The following is a 23,333-nucleotide window of genomic DNA, read 5'->3' as shown; positions in this document are numbered from 1 at the left end:
CTGGTCATGGCCTTCTTGGCTAAGTTCTTTCCTCCTCAAAAGCTGAGCAAGCTTAGAGTAGATGTTCAGACCTTCAAACAAAAAGATGGTGAATCCCTCTATGAAGTTTGGGAAAGATACAAGCAGATGACCAAAAGGTGTTCTTCTGACATGCTTTCAGAGTGGACCATTTTCGATATATTCTATTATAATCTATCTGAGTTCTCTAAGATGTCACTGGACCATTCTGCAGCTGGATCCATTCACCTAAAGAAAACGCCTGCAGAAGCTCAAGAACTTATTGACATGGTTGCAAATAACCAATTCATGTACACTTCTGAGAGGAATTCTGTGAATAATGGGACGCCTCAGAGGAAGGGAGTTCTTGAGATTGATGCTCTGAATGCCATATTGGCTCAAAACAAAATGTTGATTCAACAAGTCAACATGATTTCTCAAAGTCTAAATGGATGGCAAAATGCATCCAACAGTACTAAAGAGGCATCTTCTGAAGAAGAAGCCTATGATCCTGAGAACCCTGCAATGGCATAGGTAAATTACATGGGTGAACCTTATGGAAACACCTATAATTCTTCATGGAGAAATCATCCAAATATCTCATGGAAGGATCAACAAAAGCCTCAACAAGGCTTTAATAATGGTGGAAGAAATAGGCTCAGCAATAGTAAGCCTTTTCCATCATCTTCTTAGCAACAGACAAAAAATTCTGAGCAGAGCACCTTTAGCTTAGCAAACATAGTCTCTGATATGTCTAAGGCCACTTTAAGTTTCATGAGTGAAACAAGGTCATCCATTAGAAATCTGGAGGCACAAGTGGGCCAGCTGAGTAAGAAAATCACTGAAACTCCTCCTAGTACTCTCCCAAGCAATACTGAAGAGAATCCAAAAAGAGAGTACAAGGCCATTGACATAATCAACATGGCCGAACCTAGAGAGGAAGGAGAGGACGTGAATCCCAATGAGGAAGATCTCATGGGACGTCTCTCAAGCAAGAAGGAGTTCCCTATTGAGGACCCAAAGGAAGCTGAAGGTCATATAGAGACCATAGAGATCCCATTAAACCTCCTTCTGCCATTCATGAGCTCTGAAGACTATTCTTCCTCTAAAGAGGATGAAGATGTAACTGGAGAGCAAATTGCTCAATATCTAGGAGCCATCATGAAACTGAATGCCAAGTTGTTTGGTAATGAGACTTGGGAAGGTGAACCTCCCTTGCTCATTAGTGAACTAGATACACGGGTTCAGCAAACATTACCTCAAAAGAAACAAGATCCTGATAAATTCTTAATACCCTGTACCATAGGCACCATGACATTTGAGAAGGCTCTGTGTGACCTAGGGTCAGGCATAAATCTTATGTCACTCTCTGTAATGGAGAAGCTAGGGATCATTGAGGTACAGCCTGCCACATTCTCATTAGAGATGGCAGACAGATCATAAAGACAAGCTTATGGATTAGTAGAGGACGTGTTAGTGAAGGTTAAAGGCCTCTACATCCCTGCAGATTTCATAATCTTAGACATTAGGAAGGAGGAGGATGAATGCATCATCCTTGGAAGACCCTTCCTAGCCACAGCAAGAGCTGTGATTGATGTTGACAGAGGAGAGCTAGTCCTTCAATTAAATGGGGACTACCTTGTGTTTAAATCTCAAGGATCTTCTTCTGCAACCATGGAGAGGAAGCATGAAAAGTTTCTCTCAATACAGAGTCAAACAAAGCCCCCATAATCAAACTCTAAGTTTGGTGTTGGGAGGCCACAACCAAACTCTAAGATTGGTGTTGAATCCCCACATTCAAACTCTAAGTTTAGTGTTGGGAATCTACAACATTGACCTGATCACCTGTAAGGCTCCATGAGACCCTACTGTCAAGCTAGTGACATTAAAGGAGCGCTTATTGGGAGGCAACCCAATTTTTATTTATCTAATTCTATTTTTATTTTTATTGTTCTTTTATGTTTTATTAGGTTCATGATCATGTGGAGTCACAAAACAAATACTAAAATTAAAAACAGAATCAAAAATAGCAGAAGAAACAGCACACCTTGGAGGAAGGGTTACTGGCATTTAAACGCCAGTAAGGAGCATCTGGCTGGCGTTCAACGCCAGAACAGAGCATGGATCTGGCGTTGAATGCCAGAAACATGCAGCAATCTGGCGTTTAAATTCCAGGATTGCACACTAAGGAAAGCTGACGTTCAACGCCAGAAACATGCTGCAGATTGGCGTTGAATGCCCAAAATAAGCATGGAACTGGCGTTCAACGCCAGAAACAAGCATCAATCTGGCGTTAAATGCCAGGATTGCATGCAGAGGGCATTTTACATGCCTCATTGGTGCAGGGATGTAAATCTTTGACACCTCAGGATCTGTGGACCCCACAGGATCATCTCATGATCTGTGGACCCCACAGGATCCCCACTTACCTCAACTCACCTTCTCTCTTCTTCACATAATCACCTCAATCTCACTTCCCCATCACCTCTTCACCACTCACATCCATCCACTCTTTCCCACCCAAACCCACCCTAAATGGCCAAATACACACCTCTCTCCCTCACCTCCATATCTTCTTCTTCTTCTTCTATTCTTTCTTCTTTTGCTCGACGACGAGAAACATTCTATGTTTGGTGTGGTAAAAGCATAGCTTTTTTTTCCATAACCATTTATGGCACCTAAGGCCGGAGAAACCTCTAGAAAGAGGAAAGGGAAGACAAAAGCTTCCACCTCCGAGTCATAGAAGACAGAGAGATTCATCTCAAGGGTCCATAGCTCAGTGGTAGAGCTTTTGACTGCACATCAAGAGAGCCCACTCATGGAACTCAACAAGAGCAGGAGGAATTCCCTCATCAAGAAATTCCTGAGATACCTCAAGGGAAACATTTTCCTCCACACAACTATTGGAAGCAACTAAGGTTAGGAGCACCAAAATCACTAGGGATGAAGCAACAAAGGCAAGGAAGAGACATAGAGGAGCTCAAAAAGCACCATTGGTCCTTCAAAAAGGCGCCACCCTCACTAAGGTGGACTCATTCCTTAACTTTCTTGTTCTTAATTCTCTGTTTTTCGGTTTTTACGCTTAATGTCTATCTATGTTTGTGTCTTTCCTACATGATCATTAGTATTTAGTAACTATGTCTTAAGGCTATGAATAATTCCATGAATCCTTCACCTCTCTTAAATGAAAAATGTTTCTAATTCAAAAGAACAAGAAGTACATGAGTTTCGAATTTATCCTTGAAATTAGTTTAATTATATTGATGTGGTGACAATACTTTTTGTTTTCTGAATGAATACTTGAACAGTGCATATTTTTTATCTTGTTGTTTATGAATGTTAAAATTGTTGGCTCTTGAAAGAATGATGAACAAGAGAAATGTTATTGATGATCTGAAAAATCATAAAATTGATTCTTGAAGCAAGAAAAAGCAATGAAGAACAAAGCTTGCGGAAAAAAAAGTGGCGAAAAAAATAGAAAGAAAAAGAAAAAGCAAGCAGAAAAAGCCAATAGCCCTTAAAACCAGGGGCGGAGCTAGAAGAAATATTAGAGGGGGGCCAAAAATATTTACACACTAAAAAAAGACTAAAATAAAATTTTAAGGTGGGCTAAACTGAAATTTACATATAATTTATATGTAAAAAATTAAAATTAGGGGGGGCGATTGCCCCCCCTTTCTATGTATGTAGCTTCGCCCCTGCTTAAAACCAAAAGGCAAGGGTAAAGAGGATCCAAGGCTTTGAGCATCAATGGATAGGAGGGCCCAAGGAAATAAAATCCAGGCCTAAGCGGCTACATCAAGCTGTCCCTAACCATGTGCTTGTGGCATGCAGGTCCAAGTGAAAAGCTTAAGACTGAGTGGTTAAAGTCGTGATCCAAAGCAAAAAGAGTGTGCTTAAGAATCCTGGACACCTCTAACTGGGAATTTTAGCAAAGCTGAGTCACAATCTGAAAAGGTTCACCCAATTATGTGTCTGTGGCATTTATGTATCTAGTGGTAATACTGGAAAATAAAGTGCTTAGGGCCACGGCCAAGACTCATAAAAGTAGCTGTGTTCAAGAATCAACATACTTAACTAGGAGAATCAATTAACACTATCTGAACTCTGAGTTACTATAGAAGCCAATCATTCTGAACTTCAAAGGATAAAGTGAGATGCCAAAACTGTTCAGAAGCAAAAAGCTACAAGTACCGCTCATCTAATTAGAACTAATATTCATTGATATTTTGGGATTTATAGTATATTTTCTTCTTTTTATCCTAATTGATTTTTAGTTGCTTGGGGACAAGCAACAATTTAAGTTTGGTGTTGTGATGAGCGGATAATTTATATGCTTTTTGGCATTGTTTTTAGGTAGTTTTTAGTAGGATCTAACTACTTTTAGGGATGTTTTCATTAGTTTTTATGCTAAATTCACATTTCTGGACTTTACTATGAGTTTGTGTATTTTTCTGTGATTTCAGGTATTTTCTGGCTGAAATTGAGGGACCTGAGCAAAACTCTGATAAAAGGCTGACAAAGGACTGCTGATGTTGTTGGATTCTGACCTCCCTGCACTCGAAATGGATTTTCTGGAGATACAGAACTCCAAATGGCGCGCTCTCAACGGCGTTGGAAAGTAGACATCCAGAGCTTTCCAGCAATATATAATAGTCCATACTTTATTCGATATTAGATGACACAAACTGGCGCTCAACGCCAGTTCCATTCTGCATTCTTAAGTCAAACGCCCGAAACACGTCACGAACCAGAGTTAAACGCCAGAAACACGTTACAACTTGGTGTTTAACTCCAAAAGAAGCCTCTGACCGTGTAAAGCTCAAACTCAGCCCAAGCACACACCAAGTAGGCCCCGAAAGTGGATTTCTGCATCAATTACTTATTTCTATAAACCCTAGTAACTAGTTTAGTATAAATAGAACTTTTTACTATTGTACTAGGTGTCTTTTGACAATATAGTCTCTTGACCATTCGGTCTTTTGATCATTCATGGGGGATGGCCATTTGGCCATGCCTGAACCTTGATCACTTATGTATTTTCAACGGTGGAGTTTCTACACACCATAGACTAAGGGTGTGGAGCTCTGCTGTACCTCAAGTTTTAATGCAATTACTACTATTTTCTCTTCAATTCAGCTTATTCTTATTCTAAGATATCCGTTGCATGTCAACCTGATGGATGTGATCATCCGTGACACTCATCATCATCCATCCTCATGAACGCGTGACTGACAACCACTTCCGTTCTACCTTAGACCGAGCGTGTGTCTCTTGGATTCCTTAATCAGAATCTTTGTGGTATAAGCTAGACCCATTTGGCAGTCATTCTTGAGAATCCGAAAAGTCTAAACCTTGTCTGTGGTATTCCGAGTAGGATTCAGGGATTGAATGACTGTGACGAGCTTCAAACTCGCGATTGTTGGGCGTGATGACAAACGCAAAAGATTCAATGGATTCTATTCCGACATGATCGAGAATCGACAGATGATTGGCCGTGCTGTGACAATAGCATTTGGACCTTTTTCACTGAGAGGATGGGAAGTAGCCATTGACAACGGTGATGCCCTACATACAGCTTGCCATGGAAAGGAGTATGAAGGATTGAAAGTAAGAAAGCAGTATGTTACAGAGATTCAATAGGGATAAAGCATCTCCATACACTTATCTGAAATTCCCACCAATGATTTACATAAGTATTTCTATCTTTATTTTATGTTTTATTTATCTTTATAATCGAAAACTCCATAACCATTTGAATCAGCCTAACTGAGATCTACAAGATGACCATAGCTTGCTTCATACCAACAATCTCCGTGGGATCGACCCTTACTCACGTAAGGTTTATTACTTGGACGACCCAGTGCACTTGCTGGTTAGTTGTGCGGAGTTGTGAAGAAAGTGCTGAGTTAGTAGATGCGCATACCAAGTTGAATGCCATTGTTAGAGATCACAATTTCGTACACCACCAAACCTTTAGGATAAATGCCCGGTTTGCTATTTCAAAAAATCTTCTAAGGTTTTCTACTATTTCACTCTCTCTTACGCAGTATTGGACAGACTTAATCCAGTACTGGCAGCTAATCTATCGGTACGCATTTTTACGCAAAAATTTTCAAAAGAGAACATTTTTCCACTCAAAAAAATCTACTAAATCCGAATCTCACATTTATATTTTAAGAAAAACATTTTTTTAATTTGGAACCTATTCTGGAAAATTAAATTTATTCTATTCTAGTTAAGCGATTTTTCGTGAAAATTTCAGTTCTTACGATACACATCATTTTTTAGTTATTGCATAAGTAACACATAACATCCATAATTTCATATTGATAACATCCATAATTTCGTACTAATAACATTCATAATTTCATATATATGATGTCCATAATTAATATTACCAAATTTTAAATTATGTATCTTATTGTATTCTTCAAATTATTTCATATGTGTACTACTAATGGATCATGATTTTAGTTATTTTAATATTTTTTATTTAATATTTATATGTATGCTTATTTATTAATTTTAATATGATAAGTTAATAATTATTTTTAAAAATTTTATTTTTTAATTTTTTTATATTTTATTTTTTATTTTTATTTTCTAATAGTCTATATATAAAATATGAGTTGTACAGTAAAAGTTGTTAAAATTTTTTAATTTAACATCTATAATATTTTATATGTATAATATACATAATTTTAAACACAACTTTTATAATCAATGGCTTGGTACTAATTTATTATTTTATTTTGTTGGTCAAAAACTATTAATTTTGGACTTTTCTAATTTTCAATAAATATAGACTAATCAAATTTAAGATGGTTTTATTTTTTATAAAATGTATTGAGGTAATTTGAGAATTTTTTGAGATGAAAAATAATAGAATTTAAACTTTTTATTTGAGAATAAAATTATAGAATTATGAATGTAATAATGAAACAAAATTTTTTGAGATTGGAACATTGAATTTGAAATTGACTTTTGGTGTAATTAATGAGAGAAGATAGTTATAGAAAGAAATTAATTGCGTCAATTAAGTTAGGAGAGTGATCGACACTCTTTTATTAGTGCAAATGTTATTGACTATATGATTCATGGTTACTGACATGGACATGGGACACGAGACACGACACAATACGGGACATACGAACATCGGAATTTTAAAATCTTATAAGACACGGGGACACGACATATATATAAAATATAAAGCATATTTTTGATAAATTACAATAATATTTTAATTTTTTATTGATATTAAAATATAAAATAATTTTTTAATTATTTTTAATATCTTCTTTTAATTATATAATGTATTTAAAATGGCGCCCACCGTGGGGCGAGTAAAATGAGTCCCACTCCCCTTAGGTTCATAAAACTTGATTTGCATTCAAATTTTTGAACCAATCTCAACAATCTTGTTTAAGATTTTATTTAATACCTCTTATCAAATTTTAATATATCGTAACTTTTTATAAAGTATGTACTTTATACATTCAAATTGTTTTATTTTTACATATCATAATATTTCACATTTCATAATCGATCAATGAACCAATCCGAAAACAAACTCGACTTTCAATCAATTCAAGAACAAACTCGGTTTTCAATTTTGCTTTCTTTTTCAAAGTTCTCTATTTACACAAGTAAAATTATATATTTTATTCAACATACTTTTATATTTATATTTTGTGTAACTAATATTTACTGATTTATTAGTTATATTCAAACCTCAATATATTTTCTATACAATAATGATATATAACAACCATGTCAATCGTATTTTTATTTCATTATATATTATATTCTTATTATTTAATGACTTTATTTATATAATTAAATGACGATAATGATGAGTTCAAATTTTAATATTAAGCAAAAACACAAAAAGTTAAGCAAAAAGAATATGTTATAAAATTTTATGTTACTATTTGTTTAATACAAAAAGTTAAGCAAAAACACATGCAAACATTTAAAATTTATTATTATTGCACGAGGAATATCCTTTGTCATACTGTAACTGTTACAAACATTATACTAAATGTATAATTCAATAACTATTATCTTGTTGCTTTATTATCAAATTAAAGCATGTCCTACAAAACAAAATTCAAATATTCACATTTGACATGTATGACATTCATATATGTCGTCTTCTTCTCCACAATTATCAACTTTCAAAGTATATTTTTTTACTTTGAACTATATTACTTTTACAATATATATTATTCAATATATGTTGCGACTTTATACGACCTATTCATTTTCTCAATTTATCTTATTCATGTCAGACCTTCACTATAAATTATAAATATTCAATAACTAATTGCTTTGAGCGAGAAATACATCAATTAGTTGTTGTGAGCCGAAAAAATTCCCAAGACAATTAACCATTATATCCTCAGATCATACAATCGATTCCGTCAATAGATATCTATCTCTGAACTTTTCAGTTCACATACAATTAAATGCTAAAATTTTTCTTAAGCGGAAAAGTATCACCCACATAACTATCCTGATTGAATGACTCTTATCACTCAATTACTTTTTGGATAAGTGCCGACATAATAACCCGACTAAGCTTGGGGGCTCACCATATCATTATATGCTTATCTTTTAACCGAGTTATAACTCATTTTATTTTCTAAGCTTAGCATGGATAATTTGATCGGCAGACAACGCTTGGGGGCTGTGATCAGTCAACTTATAGCTCGGTCTTTATTGTGCATTATAAGTTATAACTCGGCCTTAATTATCATTCATTCTGTAACCAACACCTTCATTACCGATTTAGTGACCATCATTTCAAACTTGATGACCAAACAGTCATAACATGAATATCATTCATCAATTCTATGCCTATAAAAGGAATCTTCTATATCTAATCTCAGGGGAAACATGATAAGTTCTATAAGTTCTATATCATGTCTTACATTCTATATTCATAGAATTATTTACACACAACACATGATAACTTCTATTTCATGTCTTATATTCTATATTCATAGAATTATTCTTATACTTCTTAAACACTTACTGACTTGAGCGTTGGAGTGTCTTTTGCAGGTACCTACCCCCTTGTTCTCTCCTTGCCGATGTATAACTCATCCCGACAAGAAGCTTGAAGACGTTCATCGACGGACGAGCTATACACCGGCCAAACTCAGCAAGAACATAAAATATTTTGTCTTAATAAATAATAATATATATTATTTTCAAATTTATTTCAAGAATACATGTTAAGAATAAGGCTGGGCGCACTGATACGTAATGATATTTAGGTGCATCTAAGTATGTCCAAAGAAAAATTTTTTATTTTTTATAAGGACACTGTTGGACAAGACAGACATGTGTGTCAAATAAGGGTTAATGAATGTCGTGTCCAAAATGTATCCGACACATAAACACGACAATTTAGCGAAATATTCGTACTTTATAGATTATTGATCATATATTTTTTATTTATTATCTATAATATTTTGAGTATCAAACATTACTCTAAAGGGTGATGTGTACCTGCTCCTCTTAAATACAAAACGAACATCCATCTTTTGTAGTTGTGTTCCATTTGTTCTAAATTAATAAGTTCGTGCCAATGTTACCATGCGTAACGGCGTGAAGTGTTTATATATAGATACATATGATCAGTATAATAACGTATCTTAAAAGGGATAAAAAGATTGTATTTATACGTACTCAAAAAGGAATAAAATTGTAATTACTTATGATTGTTGATTGTTAACTTTTTTTTCTTAAGTAATTAACATTTATTTGATATATATGATGAAAAGTTTTCCTAGTTTGGGTTTAGGTGATGTAGTGTGCAAGAAAAAATCACCACCTCTGCTAGTGGCAAAACTTGAAATAAAAGTTTGGAGAGGCAAAAAATTTAATATTAAAATTTAATAATAATATTTAAATATAAATAAAATTTATAAATATAATTATTTTTTAAATTTGTTATTAATAAAATAATAAATAAATAATTTTACAAATAAAAAGTATAAAATCATTTATAATAGTATTTTTAGAATTTTTAGTGACTTGAAATCTTCAATAATTGAATCAGAATTAAATTTTTCAGTAATTTTTTTTCAATTTCTTTTTTTATTGTTTTCATTGTTCAAAATGATCGCTCTGTAGTAATTGTAGAAACTGAAAGAGTTAATATTAGACGAATCAATCTATTAATCAAGAAAGTTACTTATTGAATAGAGAGTTACCAAATATAAATAAAAAACTATAAATCTAAATGCTTTTAAGTTATAATAAAATATTTGAGATAATTAAACTAATTTTTTATTTTTTTAAAAAATATTACTAATTTTTTAATAAAACTTTTGGGAGGACCACCATCCCATTGTCTCAACTAAATCTTGCCAAGTATCCTCTGCTTGAATAGGTCCATCGATATATACCCCCTTGCTTGCGATATTTGGATTTCTGAATACGTGGACAACGTCTGCGAAGCAGTAAGAATAGAAGAAGTCTTAGCCATGGACCGGGGTCATGGCCTCATGGGTACCTATTAACAAGTATTTCTTGTATAAGTGTATATAACATTACAGCTAAACTTTTTAAATATTGAGATAAGTTTGGTATTTTAAAAAATGTTCAGCGATTTTCTCGTGTTTCCCGTATATGCGGAGAAATCTGACATAAATTCAATTTGACATTGCGGAATTGTCATTTATTATATTTTTTAATTTTCGAAAAACACAAAACTACAACAGTATTTTATTTTTATTATTTTTAATTTTTTAAAAATTATAAAACTTCAGTATCGTTTTGTCATTTATTGTTTTTTTATTTTAATAAAAAAATCAAAATGACAATATCATATTATATTCTTCTACAAAGTTAAAAATATTATGTTCTCTCAACAAATTGATAATATATAGGATAGAGTAGGATTTGAACTCTATCATAATCCTACTTAAAAATTAATTTTTTTTTTTTAAAATTCCACTCTACTCTATATAGGGATTGAGATTCTCTCAACGCTAACCTTACTCACATTCTAAATTTCTAAATCCTACCCTACTCGACCTTGCTCGCAGAGAAATAAAAAATTTTCAAGCAAATATAAAATTCAATAATTTCAAAATTTATACATATTAATAAAGTAAAAAATAAAAAATTAAATTCAAAGTAAAAATAAAAAATTTTTATACATGTTAATGAAACCTCTTTCTTTTACTATGTTTATGAAACTTTGATTTTTCCACGTAACGACTAACAACGCTTATTTAAGATACACAAAGTGGCTAGAAGCTATTTTTATCAAGTAGATGATATGTAAAAATTTGTGCCAAAAAAGGGGTTACACCAGAGCAACAACTCTACAGACAGAGCCAGTATGTATGTCATTGTAGATCAGAAGAAAATCAGCGTCAATTAATCAGTTAAATTTTTGGGGATCAAAATACTGATAAGCCGCGAAGTAGGTCTGAGCCACAGTAAGAAGCAACAAAACGAAGGCAGCAAGTGCAGAGATAAAGGACCATGGCGTATCAAAATACCTATACTTGAAGGTAGCCCACTGAACATGCCAACTATTACTATAATACTGATGAACCTCGTTGAACAATCGAGACAAGTAACACATTTCCAAGTCAACCGCGACGTCTTTGCCAGCGTTGTTAACGAAGCTCGCAACTTCCCCTTCAGTCCCAAAGTGGTTCTCTATTATGTTCCTGTCGCACAGGTACTCCACATCCCTGTACGTGTTTATGAGGCAGTCCAAAAGCGTGACGTACGTGGTGAACTGCTTGGAGCACGAGCTGTAGCACTGCTCGAACGCCACACAGTTGAGCAAGAACGAGCTCATGAAGTCGTCTACCGTTAGCATCGGCATCTCGATCACGCCGTGTTTGAATGTTACTTGCAGGAATGTTTCTTTGTCGTTCCCCGGGTTGATCTTGATCCCTGAACACCGAAGCTTGGAGACGCATTGGATCACGTGCGTTGGTGTTGACACCGTTTTTGGCTCTGCCACTTGTTCGTCGTTCGGGATGAAGCTGGACCGAATCAGGTCCAGTAAGTGCATCCCCTTTGCGGTCGTGCTCTTCTGCGCTATTACCTGTATTGCACATATTGAATACATATACACGTAGGATTATTAAATATAAATATAATTGTGCATCATAAACTAGGACACACCTCGTCTGGCCTAAGCAAAATGTTATTGAAGAATTCCAGTGCGAGGGCAGTGAGCGAGGACGTTGACTTATCTTGGGGGATGTTTGAGACCTCAAACAAGCGTTGAAGGATGAAGAACGGGATCTGGTTTTCTAGCTTGAGGAAATCTCGGTAGAAAAAGGGTAAAATCCAGGACATGGTGACTAAGGGATCGTTGAGTTCAAAGGGTACCAATCTTGCAACCTTGCGGAAGAGCTCGATGATGAAACAACCGTCAAGGACCATCATCTCGATGAAATCGTGAGTGTCTAGTTGAAGGGCTTCGGAGTAACACTCTCTGGCTCTGGATTCTAAGGGTGCCAGGGATTCTAATAGGGCCTCTAAAGTTAACCCATGGAGGTGTGTCCGAGCAAGTAGGGAAGCGAGGTAGCTCCACTTGTGTTCCTCGATCATGTTCAGGCGAGATTGGGCGCGGTGGTAAGGACCAATGGACACGATTCGGGGATGGTAGGCTTTTCCGTTTGCGTCGATTAGGCTCTGTGGAACCCTGAAGATGCAACAGGTTCTCTTGCCTGCGCCTTTACTTAAAAGTTTAGGGCTACCTGTGATCTTGGCTTGCATGGAAGCTAGTCTCTCTTGGTTAACTTTCCACTTGCACATGTCTATTACGTGGTAATTGTTTTTGTTGGGTTCTCCTCCATCTTCTTCATTGGAATTGTTTCCCATGGTGAAACTTGGTTGTCGGTGGTAGATGGGAGTGGTGGCTTAGTTTCTTCCAATAATTTAGTTCGTCACGCTGTTGATTTTAATTTATATTTTGTTGGGACATGCATTATACATTACTTGCACGCATTGAATGGATGGCGTATTGACATTGGCCCAGGCTCTTTAATGTGGCAACTGGGGAAGCCGACACCTTTGAAAGTTTTGTTATTTGATGGACCATATGAAAAGGGGACAGAAGCAGAAATTACTGGAGAAAGTCCTTGGAATTAAGACACTATGATCATCATTTGAAGACCAAACACATATAAAAATGTTAAAGTATGGCAAACATGGAGCAAAACACAATTTGGTGTGTTTGAACGTCAGAATTCCATGCCATCCGGGAACAGGGGTGATCTCTTCTAAATTTGTAGGGGGTTGATACTTGATACTATAAAATAAAACTGTTTACACAACTTGACAAAATTTTGGTAGGCCCAAACTAAAGGAATACGTTGGTTCCACTAAATGGGTAAATGTGGAATGGGAAGAAACCAAACAAGTGTATCTCTTTTTTTTTTTTTGGTATTGAAACGGGGCTAAAAGCCCTAAAGAGAACTAACTACAAACTATTCGGGGTAAAGAGACCCCTTTTTCATCATCAAAAAGGATGTGAACGACCTTTCGGGGAAGTATATCTCAAAAGTGTAACCCCAATTCTAAGGATAGACTTTTACGTGCTAAACAATCACCACATCTGTTGTCTTCTCTGTAGATATTTACAAAATATATATTCCACTCTTTTTCTCTCCAATTGTGGATGTTTCTGATTAGTGCATTTGGGTGATTTGCCAGGTTTTTGTTGCTGTTAAGAGTGGCTATGACTGCTTTGGAATCACATTCCACAATAATATTCTTTAGCCCCAAAGTCCAAGCAATTTTTAAACCTTGGTCTATTTCCCACAATTCTGCTCTATAAGCTGTACAATCTCCTATGTAGTATGAAAATCCTCCTACCCACTTGCCATCTTCATTTCTTAAAATTCCACCACATCCAGCTTTGTTATTCTGTCTGGACCCATCTGTATTTAGAGTTATCCAGCCATGTGGAGGTGGGTTCCATTTAATTTGCCTTTCCTTCTTTTAATTGATAATTCTCTCCTTCATTCTCCTATCAAAAGCCTCTCGAATTTCCTTCACTTTCTTCTCAATTTCTTAGTGGGGATTAGGCGGCCTAGTGTACCCTTGGTCATGAACTTCCTTGTTTCTCCAATTCCAAAGCTTCCAGCAAGTGACAATGAAGTAGTCTAGCCATGCTTGGGTTTCATGTTTGCTCAGTCGAAACCTGAGGTTCAGCTCCAGCCATTGGTCTCGATTTGTTGTGAAGAAGCTCTGCAATGTGTTCGGGTCAATGAGTTGATTCCATATGGTGGCAGCCTTCGCGCAATCCCTAAAGGTATGAATTGCACTCTCCATTTGGTTTTTGCAGATGGGGCAATCTCCACTTCCCCCAAATATTCTACTCCTTCTCTGATTTGTGAAAATTCGATCATGCATCAATTTCCAGATTAGGATTTTCGCCTTTTGGGGCCCCTTCCAATTCCATATCATTGTCCATTTGGTTTTTGACGGGGTTGTCCAGTTTGCCAGGGCTCTATATGTTGCTACTATAGAGAAGTCGCCATCCTCTGATAGCTTCCAGCCCCTCTTGTCTTCGTTGCCATTGCTTCTTGGAGGTGGTTGAGCTATGATTTTCTGCACCGTCTCCTCAGGTAATGCTCTGCTCAATTTGGTTAAATTCCATCCTCTAGTATCATCTGCCCATTCTCTTACTTTGCTGTGAATGTCTAAATTAGTGTGAGTTGCATAATTTTTCAGGGTTCCTCCATCTTCCACCCAATTGTCTGTCCAGAAGAAAGTTGAGCGCCCATCTCCAATGAAAGAAATAGCATGCTTCAAAAAGGTTGGCCAGGTCTTCATTAATTCTTTCCATAGGTCAGAATCTGATTTTCTGGTAATCTATTGAGTTGTGGAGCTGTTACTAATGCTGTTATTGTATTTCTGAAGTAAAATTTTTGCCCATAGAGTATTAGGTTGTTCTTATAGCTGCCAAATGATCTTTAGCAAAAAAGCCTCATTCATAAGTTCTAATTTCCTGAACCCTAGCCCTCCTTCATGTTTTGGGAGGCACAAAGTTTTCCAATTCACTACATGAAGACCTCTTTTGTTGTCTGTGTCTCCCCACACAAAATTTCTTTGTAGTTTTTCTATATCATTGCACACCACCTTGGGGACTTTTCCATGTTGCATATCAAAATTCACGCTCGGGCTTATGACTGATTGTGCAAAGGTTATCCGCCCAGCTATGGAGAGGCATTTGCTCTTCCATCCTTTTAATTTTCCTTGCACTCTTTCTAACATTGTTTTGAAATTTTCCTTTCCCTTTCTCTTGTTGTTTAACATGGCTCCAAGGTATTTTCCAAGCGTTTTGCTTTCTCTGAATTCTGTCTGGCTTAAAATATTTCTTCTGGTGGTTGGATCAGTGTTTTTTGAAAAAACTATAGAAGATTTTGCTGTGTTGATTTTCAAGCTCGCCGCTTTGCAAAATGCTTCCATGGTTTCTTTGATGTTCTCTATTTGTTCATTTGTTGCTTCTGCAAAAAGTAACAAATCGTCAGCAAACATTAAATGGGACAGGTTAATACCATTTTTTCTAAATATAAACGGGGACCAAAACCCCTCATCTACTCCCTGTTCAATGTACTGAGAGAGCTTATCCATACAGATGACAAAGAGGTATGGGGATAAAGGATCCCCTTGCCTTATTCCCCTTGTTGGATAAAACGTCTCAGTTTTGTTCCTGTTCCAAAGCACATTGTAGTTAACTGATCTCACTCCTTCCATAATTATGCTGCTGAGTTTGTTAGGAATTCCAAATTCTATGAGTCTCTGCTGGATGAAGTTCCAATTGATCCTATCATAAGCTTTCTCAAAGTCGATTTTTATCGCCATGTATCCTTTTTTCCCTCTCATCCTCCTCATTGAATGCATCACTTCTTTAGCTATGATGATGTTGTCATGGATCTTCCATCCCGGTATGAAACTAGATTGGTGGGGGGATATTCTATCATTCAGGAGGGGTTTGATTCTCTGAACAATAACTTTAGCAAGTATCTTGTATTTCACATTGCAGAGTGCGATGGGTCTAAATTGATTTATGAACTCTGGGTGATGTGTTTTGGGTATGAGGGCTAGGAGAGTTGCATTGGTTTCTTTTATGATAGTGGGTTTTGCCCAACAGGTTTGTGTGAACTCCACAATCTTGTTCTTCATAAGATTCTAGTTGTGTTTGAAAAAGGCTGCTGGAAATCCATCTTCTCCGGGAGCTTTGGTGGACCCAATGCTAAAGAGGGCTTTTTTTATTTCTGTGACTGTGGGAGGGGCTTCCATACGCCGGCAAAAAAGGGGATCCAAGTTAGGTAGAGTAATAGACTCAAACACCCAAGGACAGTTGCTTACCTCTTCTTTATAAAGGTTTTGGAAGAAACTGGTTATGTGATTTTTTAAGCTTTGATCATCCTCTATCCATTCACCATTAAGGTTCCTCAGCTTTAAGATTTTGTTCTTCCTCCTTCTGATGATAGTTTTGGTGTGGTAGAAACGGGTGTTTCTATCTCCCTCAACTATCCATTGTTCTCTGGATTTTTGAAGCCAGAACATTTCTTCTTTGTCAAGAATTTCATTGAGCTCCTTATTAAGGTTGACTTCGAGCTGGTCCAGAAAAGGGTTTTGGCCATAGCTATTACATCTTTGTATGCCTCCCAATCTGTTCATGATCCTTCTCTTTGCTTTAAAGATATTGCCAAAAATATGTTTGTTCCAAGTGATCAATTCTTGTTTAATATTGGGGAGAGAGCTCAGGAGGCTATTGTTGATGTTGTTGTTCCATGTTTGAAATAGGAAAGAATCAAAATCTGGGTGATGTGTCCACATTAACTCAAATCTAAAGGGTCTGTTGTGGTTAAGGTTTCCGCAATCATTTTCTGTAATGAGGAGAGGGTGGTGGTCCGAGTTGGTTCTCGGCAAGACCTTGACCACTGCCTCATGATGGAGAAGTCTCCATGAAGAGTTAGAGAGGGCACGATCGAGTCTCTTGAAGACTCTCTCATGACCATTCCAAAGTGGACCCTTCCAGGTGAATCTACTTCCACTAAAACCTATATCAATAAGACCACTGTCATTGATCCAGTTAGCAAAACGATTGCAAGCTCTGTTATCAATAGTACTACCTCCCTTTTTCTCTGTGGCGTCTTTTATCTCGTTGAAATCCCCTGTGACAATCCAAGGGCTATGAGTTCTGTTGGCAATGTTTAACAGCTTCGTCCATAGTGAACTTTTATTTTGGGGTTGGGGACTGGCGTACACAGCTGTCATAAACCAAGCTTCTTTTCTAGGGGTTTCGATTTTTGTGTGTATATACTGTTGGTCAGTTTCCATGGGGGTAATATTGAGATTATTATCATTCCAGCAGATTCATATGCCTCCTGAGAACCCATGTGCCTCTTCAATAATCGAATTGTTGAAACCAAGATTTCGGATAACAGTTTTAGCCCTGTCACCACTAACTTTTGTTTCAAGAAGAATCACAATATCTGGTTTATTTTGATTGCAGATCTCTCTTAAGGTGCGCCTGAAACCTGAGCTGGCTGCACCTCTTACATTCCAAGCCAAAATAATCATTGAAAAAAGGCAGTAAGATTAATTCAGCTGCATATCAGCAGCTTCAGGTTGCCTCAGCTTGTTATTAGCAGGTGTGGTAAAGTCCACATCCTACCTCTATAGAGAAAGAGGCACCTTCAATTGGGCCAGGATACTAGTCGATATATTTTTAATATTGACTATTTTGGATGTTGAATTCTTGATAGATGGAGCCCAGTCTCACAACGTTCATCCCCAGAAATCAAAATAGGCCCAGGAAAGCACAACACAAACCAAGAGCTGCAAACGATAGCGATCGATCACTGCCACTGGAAAAGCATAACCTGAAGAGAATCCATCTGGGTTGATTAACACAACAAGGAGATCAGTAAAAGAAATCCAGAAACAAACAATATGCAAATTTGACTTGACAAGTCATATCCAAACACGAAAAGAAAAGGGGCATTGGAAAAAGAAAATAACATAAGATTAGACTGATTGGTCCTTGTCAAATTGATCCTTTCTTGAGTGAAGTGAGTAGTACTCAATCCTCATTACATACTATTCTCCGCCGACAACTAACATCTAACAATTCCTTCTTCCAATATTAATTAGTAAATAATAAACATAACATCAACATTAAGTGTGAAAATTATAAATATTAAGAAAGACGACTTGCTACATACACGAGTCATGTACATATACCCAGATTATCTTCTTGGGTTTACTTCTCTTGTTTTTTAGATTATATCTAACTAAGCCTATTCTAAGGTGGTGAAAAAAGAAAAGAAAGAATAAGGTAAAATCTTGGACAATTTAATTAGCTCAGCTGCGTCAAAATTTGGCCACGGTTTTAACATTCTAGCTCCTCTGAGAATTCTTCAACTAGAAATCCAAAGATAGCAAGTTCAAGCTCCCCAGCCATGTCCCTTATCTGATCCACATTTTTCTTCTTCCAACCATTTTCCTCTCTTGTAAAATCTTCTTCTATCATCATGTCAATTGTGTTTGACTCCACTTGTTTCCAAAGCTCCATTCTCTTGCACACCTTTCTCACCACCATGTCCCTATTATTATAATCTTCTAAGCGCTCAATTTCCCTCTCTTCCTCTGCAATGACATCAGATACAAGTCTCTTAAGGCCTTCTGGGAATTGAAGTCTTGATGACTCAAAGAGAGCTTCAAATACTTGTTCTATCAAGCAATTTTCTTTACACGATAATGCTTCACTGGCCTCGTATACATATCCATCATCTTCCATGACCGTTTCATCCTCCTCCTCTTCTTGATCCAGCATTATTTTCTCGAGTTCTACCGGATCTAGCCCCGCGAGTTTCTCGAATCTACGAAGCTTGTACAATAGATTCTGCTTAGTTCCTGTCAAAATAAAAAATTATCAATCATAAATAATATATATGATTGATGTTCAAACAATGCAAAACATGGAAAACAATGAGTTCAAGATGCATTAAGGCTCAGACGCTATTAGTGGGAAATTTAAGGCGTGGGAAACCCGAAACAGATCATAAAATGGGTTCCACCACTAGTTTAATTACCATAGCCATGTTAAATTGATCTGTAACTAAGAATTGGTATGCAACAACCAAAAAGGACCAACTTTTATGAAACCCCAAAGGGCTAAGATAGCTCAAATGTTATGCAGCGCACTAAATACAAGTATATCCCAATCTAGGAGAGATTTCCTAACATGAAAAGATGTGGGTCACGTTAGAATTTATTTACAAAATGGCACAAATACTTTTCAACTTAGCTGTAAAAACAAAGAGTACGCCAAAGCCACATTGAATGGGAAATGCTCTCTGAGTGCTTAGCATATGTGATCTTCCAAATGGAACCCACATAGATAGCGCGGTTACAATATCGACACAATCACATCACATAGAATGATGAATCATTTTTCGCTCTTAGGCTAATTAAGTAGGTGCACAGTTTTCATTATTAATCTGCAGTGATAAGATAATTGAGTATGAAATGAATGAACACAAATAAAAACAGTGACACCACCATTTCTCCATCACCAAATGAAAGAGGCGTGTGGGATGGGGCGTTGAGGGAAAACGACGGCACAACAAACAGAGAGAATGGTACAAAAATAAATAAATGAAATTATGACATACTCTGCATTATGGCATAGCTGCACTCCAAATCGAAACCATGCTCCTCATTTTCGTCCTCGTCGTCGTTTCCATGCGCTTCGTCATCGTCCTCGAAGGGTGGGTCTAGAACAGACACGGGACTACACTGTTCCTTATCTTCTTCTAGTTCCCCCGATTGGAATTTATGCACACTCTCACCGCCGTTACTTTCTTTGTCCTATTAAGATAAGATAAAATGTTCATCAGCAAATATGTTATAAATTAATATGGAAGGTACATCCAGTTCTAACGAAATATTCAAATTAATGTTATTGAGTGACGATGCTTGCTGTTTATTGCGGTACAAGATGCCCTCTTTACAAATTGAACAAGAATACAATACAAACTTGGAACCGTTATGTGCTTAATCGCGAATGTGGGGATCTAATGACGGCAAGCAAGAGCAAACAAAAATCACAGTTTGTCATGTTTTATGAAAAAAGTCCACTTGAAGTGAGAAAATGGAGAAAAGATTTGCATGTGGCAGAAAAAGAATCGAAAAGTACAATCATAAAAGCATAATAATAATAATAATAACAACACGGTCCATGGAGCTAAATCTTAAAGGAAATAGCAGATTACCGACAAAGAATAAACTAAACCCCTGAATGATTAATATAGTAAGGTTGAGAGACGAGTTGACTCAGAAAACAAAAACTGATTAACGAACCTGCGTAGTGTGGGGAGTTTGTGGTGATGAGGGCGGAGGTGAAGGTAGCTCCGGCGTGTTGAGGCCGGAGGAGGAGTAGGGGCTCTTTTGAAGAACAAAACGGAATGGGCTTTCACAGAATCCTCCATTGTGAATAATATGGTGGTGGTGGTGGTCATCAAAGTTGGTACTAGTGCTACTTGAGGTTTCCATGTCGAGAGACTCATCATCGTTGCTCTCTGACCAAACATAGTATGAACATCGAAACCCCAACTCGTAGGATCTATTAATCACATTTTCTCGATCTTTGAGGGAGCTCACCTTGAGCTTGTGCTTGCGGCGGTTCTGCTTTAGTCTCCTGAAGAAGGAGCCCAATAGGCCGAAGCCGTGATTGGTCTTTTTGTGTTTGTGGATCCTGAGAGCGGCTTCGAGAAGAAGCGCGGCGGTTCGAGAAGGAATGTGAAGGAATATGGGCTTCTTGTTATTATTGGGCGATGGGAGTTCCAAGAGAGGGGATTTGGTGGTGGTGGTAGTGGAGGTGGAGAAGCATGCGTTCTTGCAGAGATTGAGTGGGAAAGTTGTGCTGCGTTGTTTGCTGTAGACGAGAGTAGTAGTGGTGGTCTTCATGTGGGTTCTCCTATCGGAAATGTACTTGTTTAGTAGGAAAGGCTCTTGCTCTTCTTTCAGAAGCTCCTGTAACAAGGACTTGTGATCCATCACGTTAGTTTTGGTTCAAGACGGAGAGACCAGAGTTTGAGGAATGCGAGTGTTGTAGCTACAACATTTGGGGGAAGAGAGACAGAGAGAAAGAAAGAGAGAATGCCGTGGAGATTCAAATCTAGTCTAATAGAAAAGGTTAAAGTATCCAGGTTATAAGAGCAGAGCAGAGAAGAGACTGATTGGTGAATGGTAAACGAATTACTATAGAATAATGTTCCGGAGTGGAGGTGGGGGAGACAATACAAAACACAACAAATATTTAAAATTCTGTATTCTGTAATCTGTATGTAGATTGTAGAGCCAGGAGGGGGCTAGCCGGCTAGGTAGGCTGCTTCCATAAAACAAAATACTGACTACTGCTATACTAATACACAAAATCACTTTCTCAACTACAGATTACGGTCATTAGTAACTAATTAGGATTAGGATGCCAGCGGTTATTGAGCCCAGTTGCCAAGTCTCAACGTAGTCCCTCCTGTCAACACATTTCTGGGGGGCAACCTGCGATTGTAAACCATGTTTTAAATGTTACCGCAAATCCGTAATTAGCTAATTATATACTCTACGTTTTTGTCTCAGCCCTCAATATTTGACTGCTGAGTGCTGACAAGGCTACCACTACACAAGGCTCTCTTTATTATTGTTCGGTTCTCCCTTCTCCCTTCATCCTAGTATCCTACTACAGCTATGGGTGTTCGCGGTGCAGTTTGGTTCGGTTTTTTAGGAAAAAGTCATTCGATCCGATCGTTTAATTAAGTTATGATTCAATTTGGTTTGGTTTTTTTGTCAAGACCATCCGAACCAAACCAAATCAATTCGGTTTGTTTGATTTTCTATCAATTCAAAAAAATTACTACCATACTATTATGCAAAGTCATAACGTTGAAATCGACAAACAGAAATACACAATAGCTAACAAAGTCTTAATTTAATGAAATTTAACCACAACAGAATTCAAATACGACAATTAAAGAAGTTTAATAATTCAACAGTCAACACAACTGAAAATAAAAATAAATTGTCATTAAACTAATAGCAAAGTTATGGTGTCTTCTCCAACAAAATAGCTAAACTTCTTAATGCAAACCAACCTGAAATAAAAACAACAACAACAATAATAATAATAAATATAAGGAGAACAATTCCTACCATAACAAGATGTACTCAATTAGACTCAACACCAGAATCTTCTTCATTAGGATCACGAGTGAGTGCAACTTCTACAAAATATAATAAACAAGAAGCAATCATAACAAATAATATATATTAATAAAAACTATATTAAAATAAAAAAATTATAAGTAGAAACTTAACCATACCTAATTCCAACTTCTCCAATTCCTCGATGAGTTCCTCAAGGACAAGTTTTGGAGAGTTTCTGAGCCAATTTTGTGTACAAATTAACGCTTCAGCTGTCATCGGAGTTAGAGAACTCCTATAATTATCCAACACCTTTCCTCCAGTACTAAATGTCGATTCTGAAGCAACTGTGGAAACTGGCATGGCTAAGACATCTCTTGCAATCTGCCCAAGAATTGGATATTTAGTGGAATTCACTTTCCACCAATTTAGAATGTCAAATTGCATGCCACTCTTCTCTAATGCCTCCATAAGATATAACTCCACCTCATTCTTGTTAACTCTCTCATTGAATTGCATTTCCTTCTAAAATTTCATAGCAAAAGAAGTTTCATGTGCCTCAAGCTCTTGTGTGCTAATTTCAGGAGGATCTTGCCGAGTAGATCTTTGATAGTTACCACCAAACAGCCTATAGCTATCAAACACCTTGAAAAGCGTCTCCTTCACCTTTGAAGTTAAGAATTCAGCATTTTCTTTTTCATACAACTTTTCAAAACTTCACTTAATCAATTGAAGCGTATACCTAGGATCAAGAACAATTGCAATGAAAATTATCATGTTTGTGTTTTTTATATTTTCCTAATACTTATCATACTTGGACTTCATTTTCTCAGTCATGCCCTGAAAATACCGTATCTAAGCTTCCCATCCAATGCTTAAGTGTAGACAATATTTTACAAAAGTCATTAAAGTGTTGAGAAGATGTCACGAACGTTGAACCAGAAACTTTGTTAGTAACCTCATAAAATATTTTAAAAACTTGACAAAATGCCTTGCATTCTCCCAATCCTCAGACTTAGGAATCCCACCAGCCATCATAGCATATTTAGAATCTCTCTCCCCCAATCGTTTAAATGCCTTTTGAAACTTCAAAGCACTTTCAAGCGTTAAAAAGGTAGAGTTTC

At 36.7% G+C, this 23,333-nt stretch overlaps 2 protein-coding genes across 2 annotated transcripts; both read right to left on the bottom strand.

The window, feature by feature from the left end:
- Positions 1-11,165: 11,165 nt before the first annotated feature.
- Positions 11,166-12,997, bottom strand: LOC130932982 (UPF0481 protein At3g47200). The gene is made up of 2 exons (XM_057862462.1): positions 12,163-12,997; positions 11,166-12,082 (listed from the first exon to the last, which is right to left on the bottom strand). The coding sequence occupies exons 1-2, from the start codon at positions 12,865-12,867 to the stop codon at positions 11,402-11,404; spliced, it is 1,386 nt and encodes a 461-aa protein (XP_057718445.1). The 5' UTR covers positions 12,868-12,997; the 3' UTR covers positions 11,166-11,401.
- A 5,186-nt stretch (positions 12,998-18,183) lies between these two features.
- LOC130932906 (uncharacterized) lies at positions 18,184-21,457 on the bottom strand. The gene is made up of 3 exons (XM_057862362.1): positions 20,371-21,457; positions 19,683-19,878; positions 18,184-18,921 (listed from the first exon to the last, which is right to left on the bottom strand). Exons 1-3 carry the CDS (start codon positions 21,064-21,066, stop codon positions 18,398-18,400), a joined length of 1,416 nt encoding a protein of 471 aa, XP_057718345.1. The 5' UTR covers positions 21,067-21,457; the 3' UTR covers positions 18,184-18,397.
- Positions 21,458-23,333: the final 1,876 nt, after the last annotated feature.

This window comes from Arachis stenosperma, chromosome 6 (assembly GCF_014773155.1).
Source record: "Arachis stenosperma cultivar V10309 chromosome 6, arast.V10309.gnm1.PFL2, whole genome shotgun sequence".
Taxonomy (NCBI): Eukaryota; Viridiplantae; Streptophyta; class Magnoliopsida; order Fabales; family Fabaceae; genus Arachis; species Arachis stenosperma.
This window is presented reverse-complemented; position numbering and strand designations above follow the sequence as displayed.

Excerpts from the sequence above, each read along its gene's own strand:
- LOC130932906 (XM_057862362.1), bottom strand. The coding sequence starts at position 21,066 with ATGGATCACAAGTCCTTGTTACAGGAGCTTCTGAAAGAAGAGCAAGAG. Across the intron at positions 19,879-20,370 it reads AAACTCCCCACACTACGCAG|GACAAAGAAAGTAACGGCGG; the intron begins GTTCGTTAATCA and ends TTATCTTAATAG. Across the intron at positions 18,922-19,682 it reads CAGCTATGCCATAATGCAGA|GAACTAAGCAGAATCTATTG; the intron begins GTATGTCATAAT and ends TTATTTTGACAG.
- LOC130932982 (XM_057862462.1), bottom strand. The coding sequence starts at position 12,867 with ATGGGAAACAATTCCAATGAAGAAGATGGAGGAGAACCCAACAAAAAC. Across the intron at positions 12,083-12,162 it reads TTTTGCTTAGGCCAGACGAG|GTAATAGCGCAGAAGAGCAC; the intron begins GTGTGTCCTAGT and ends TGTGCAATACAG.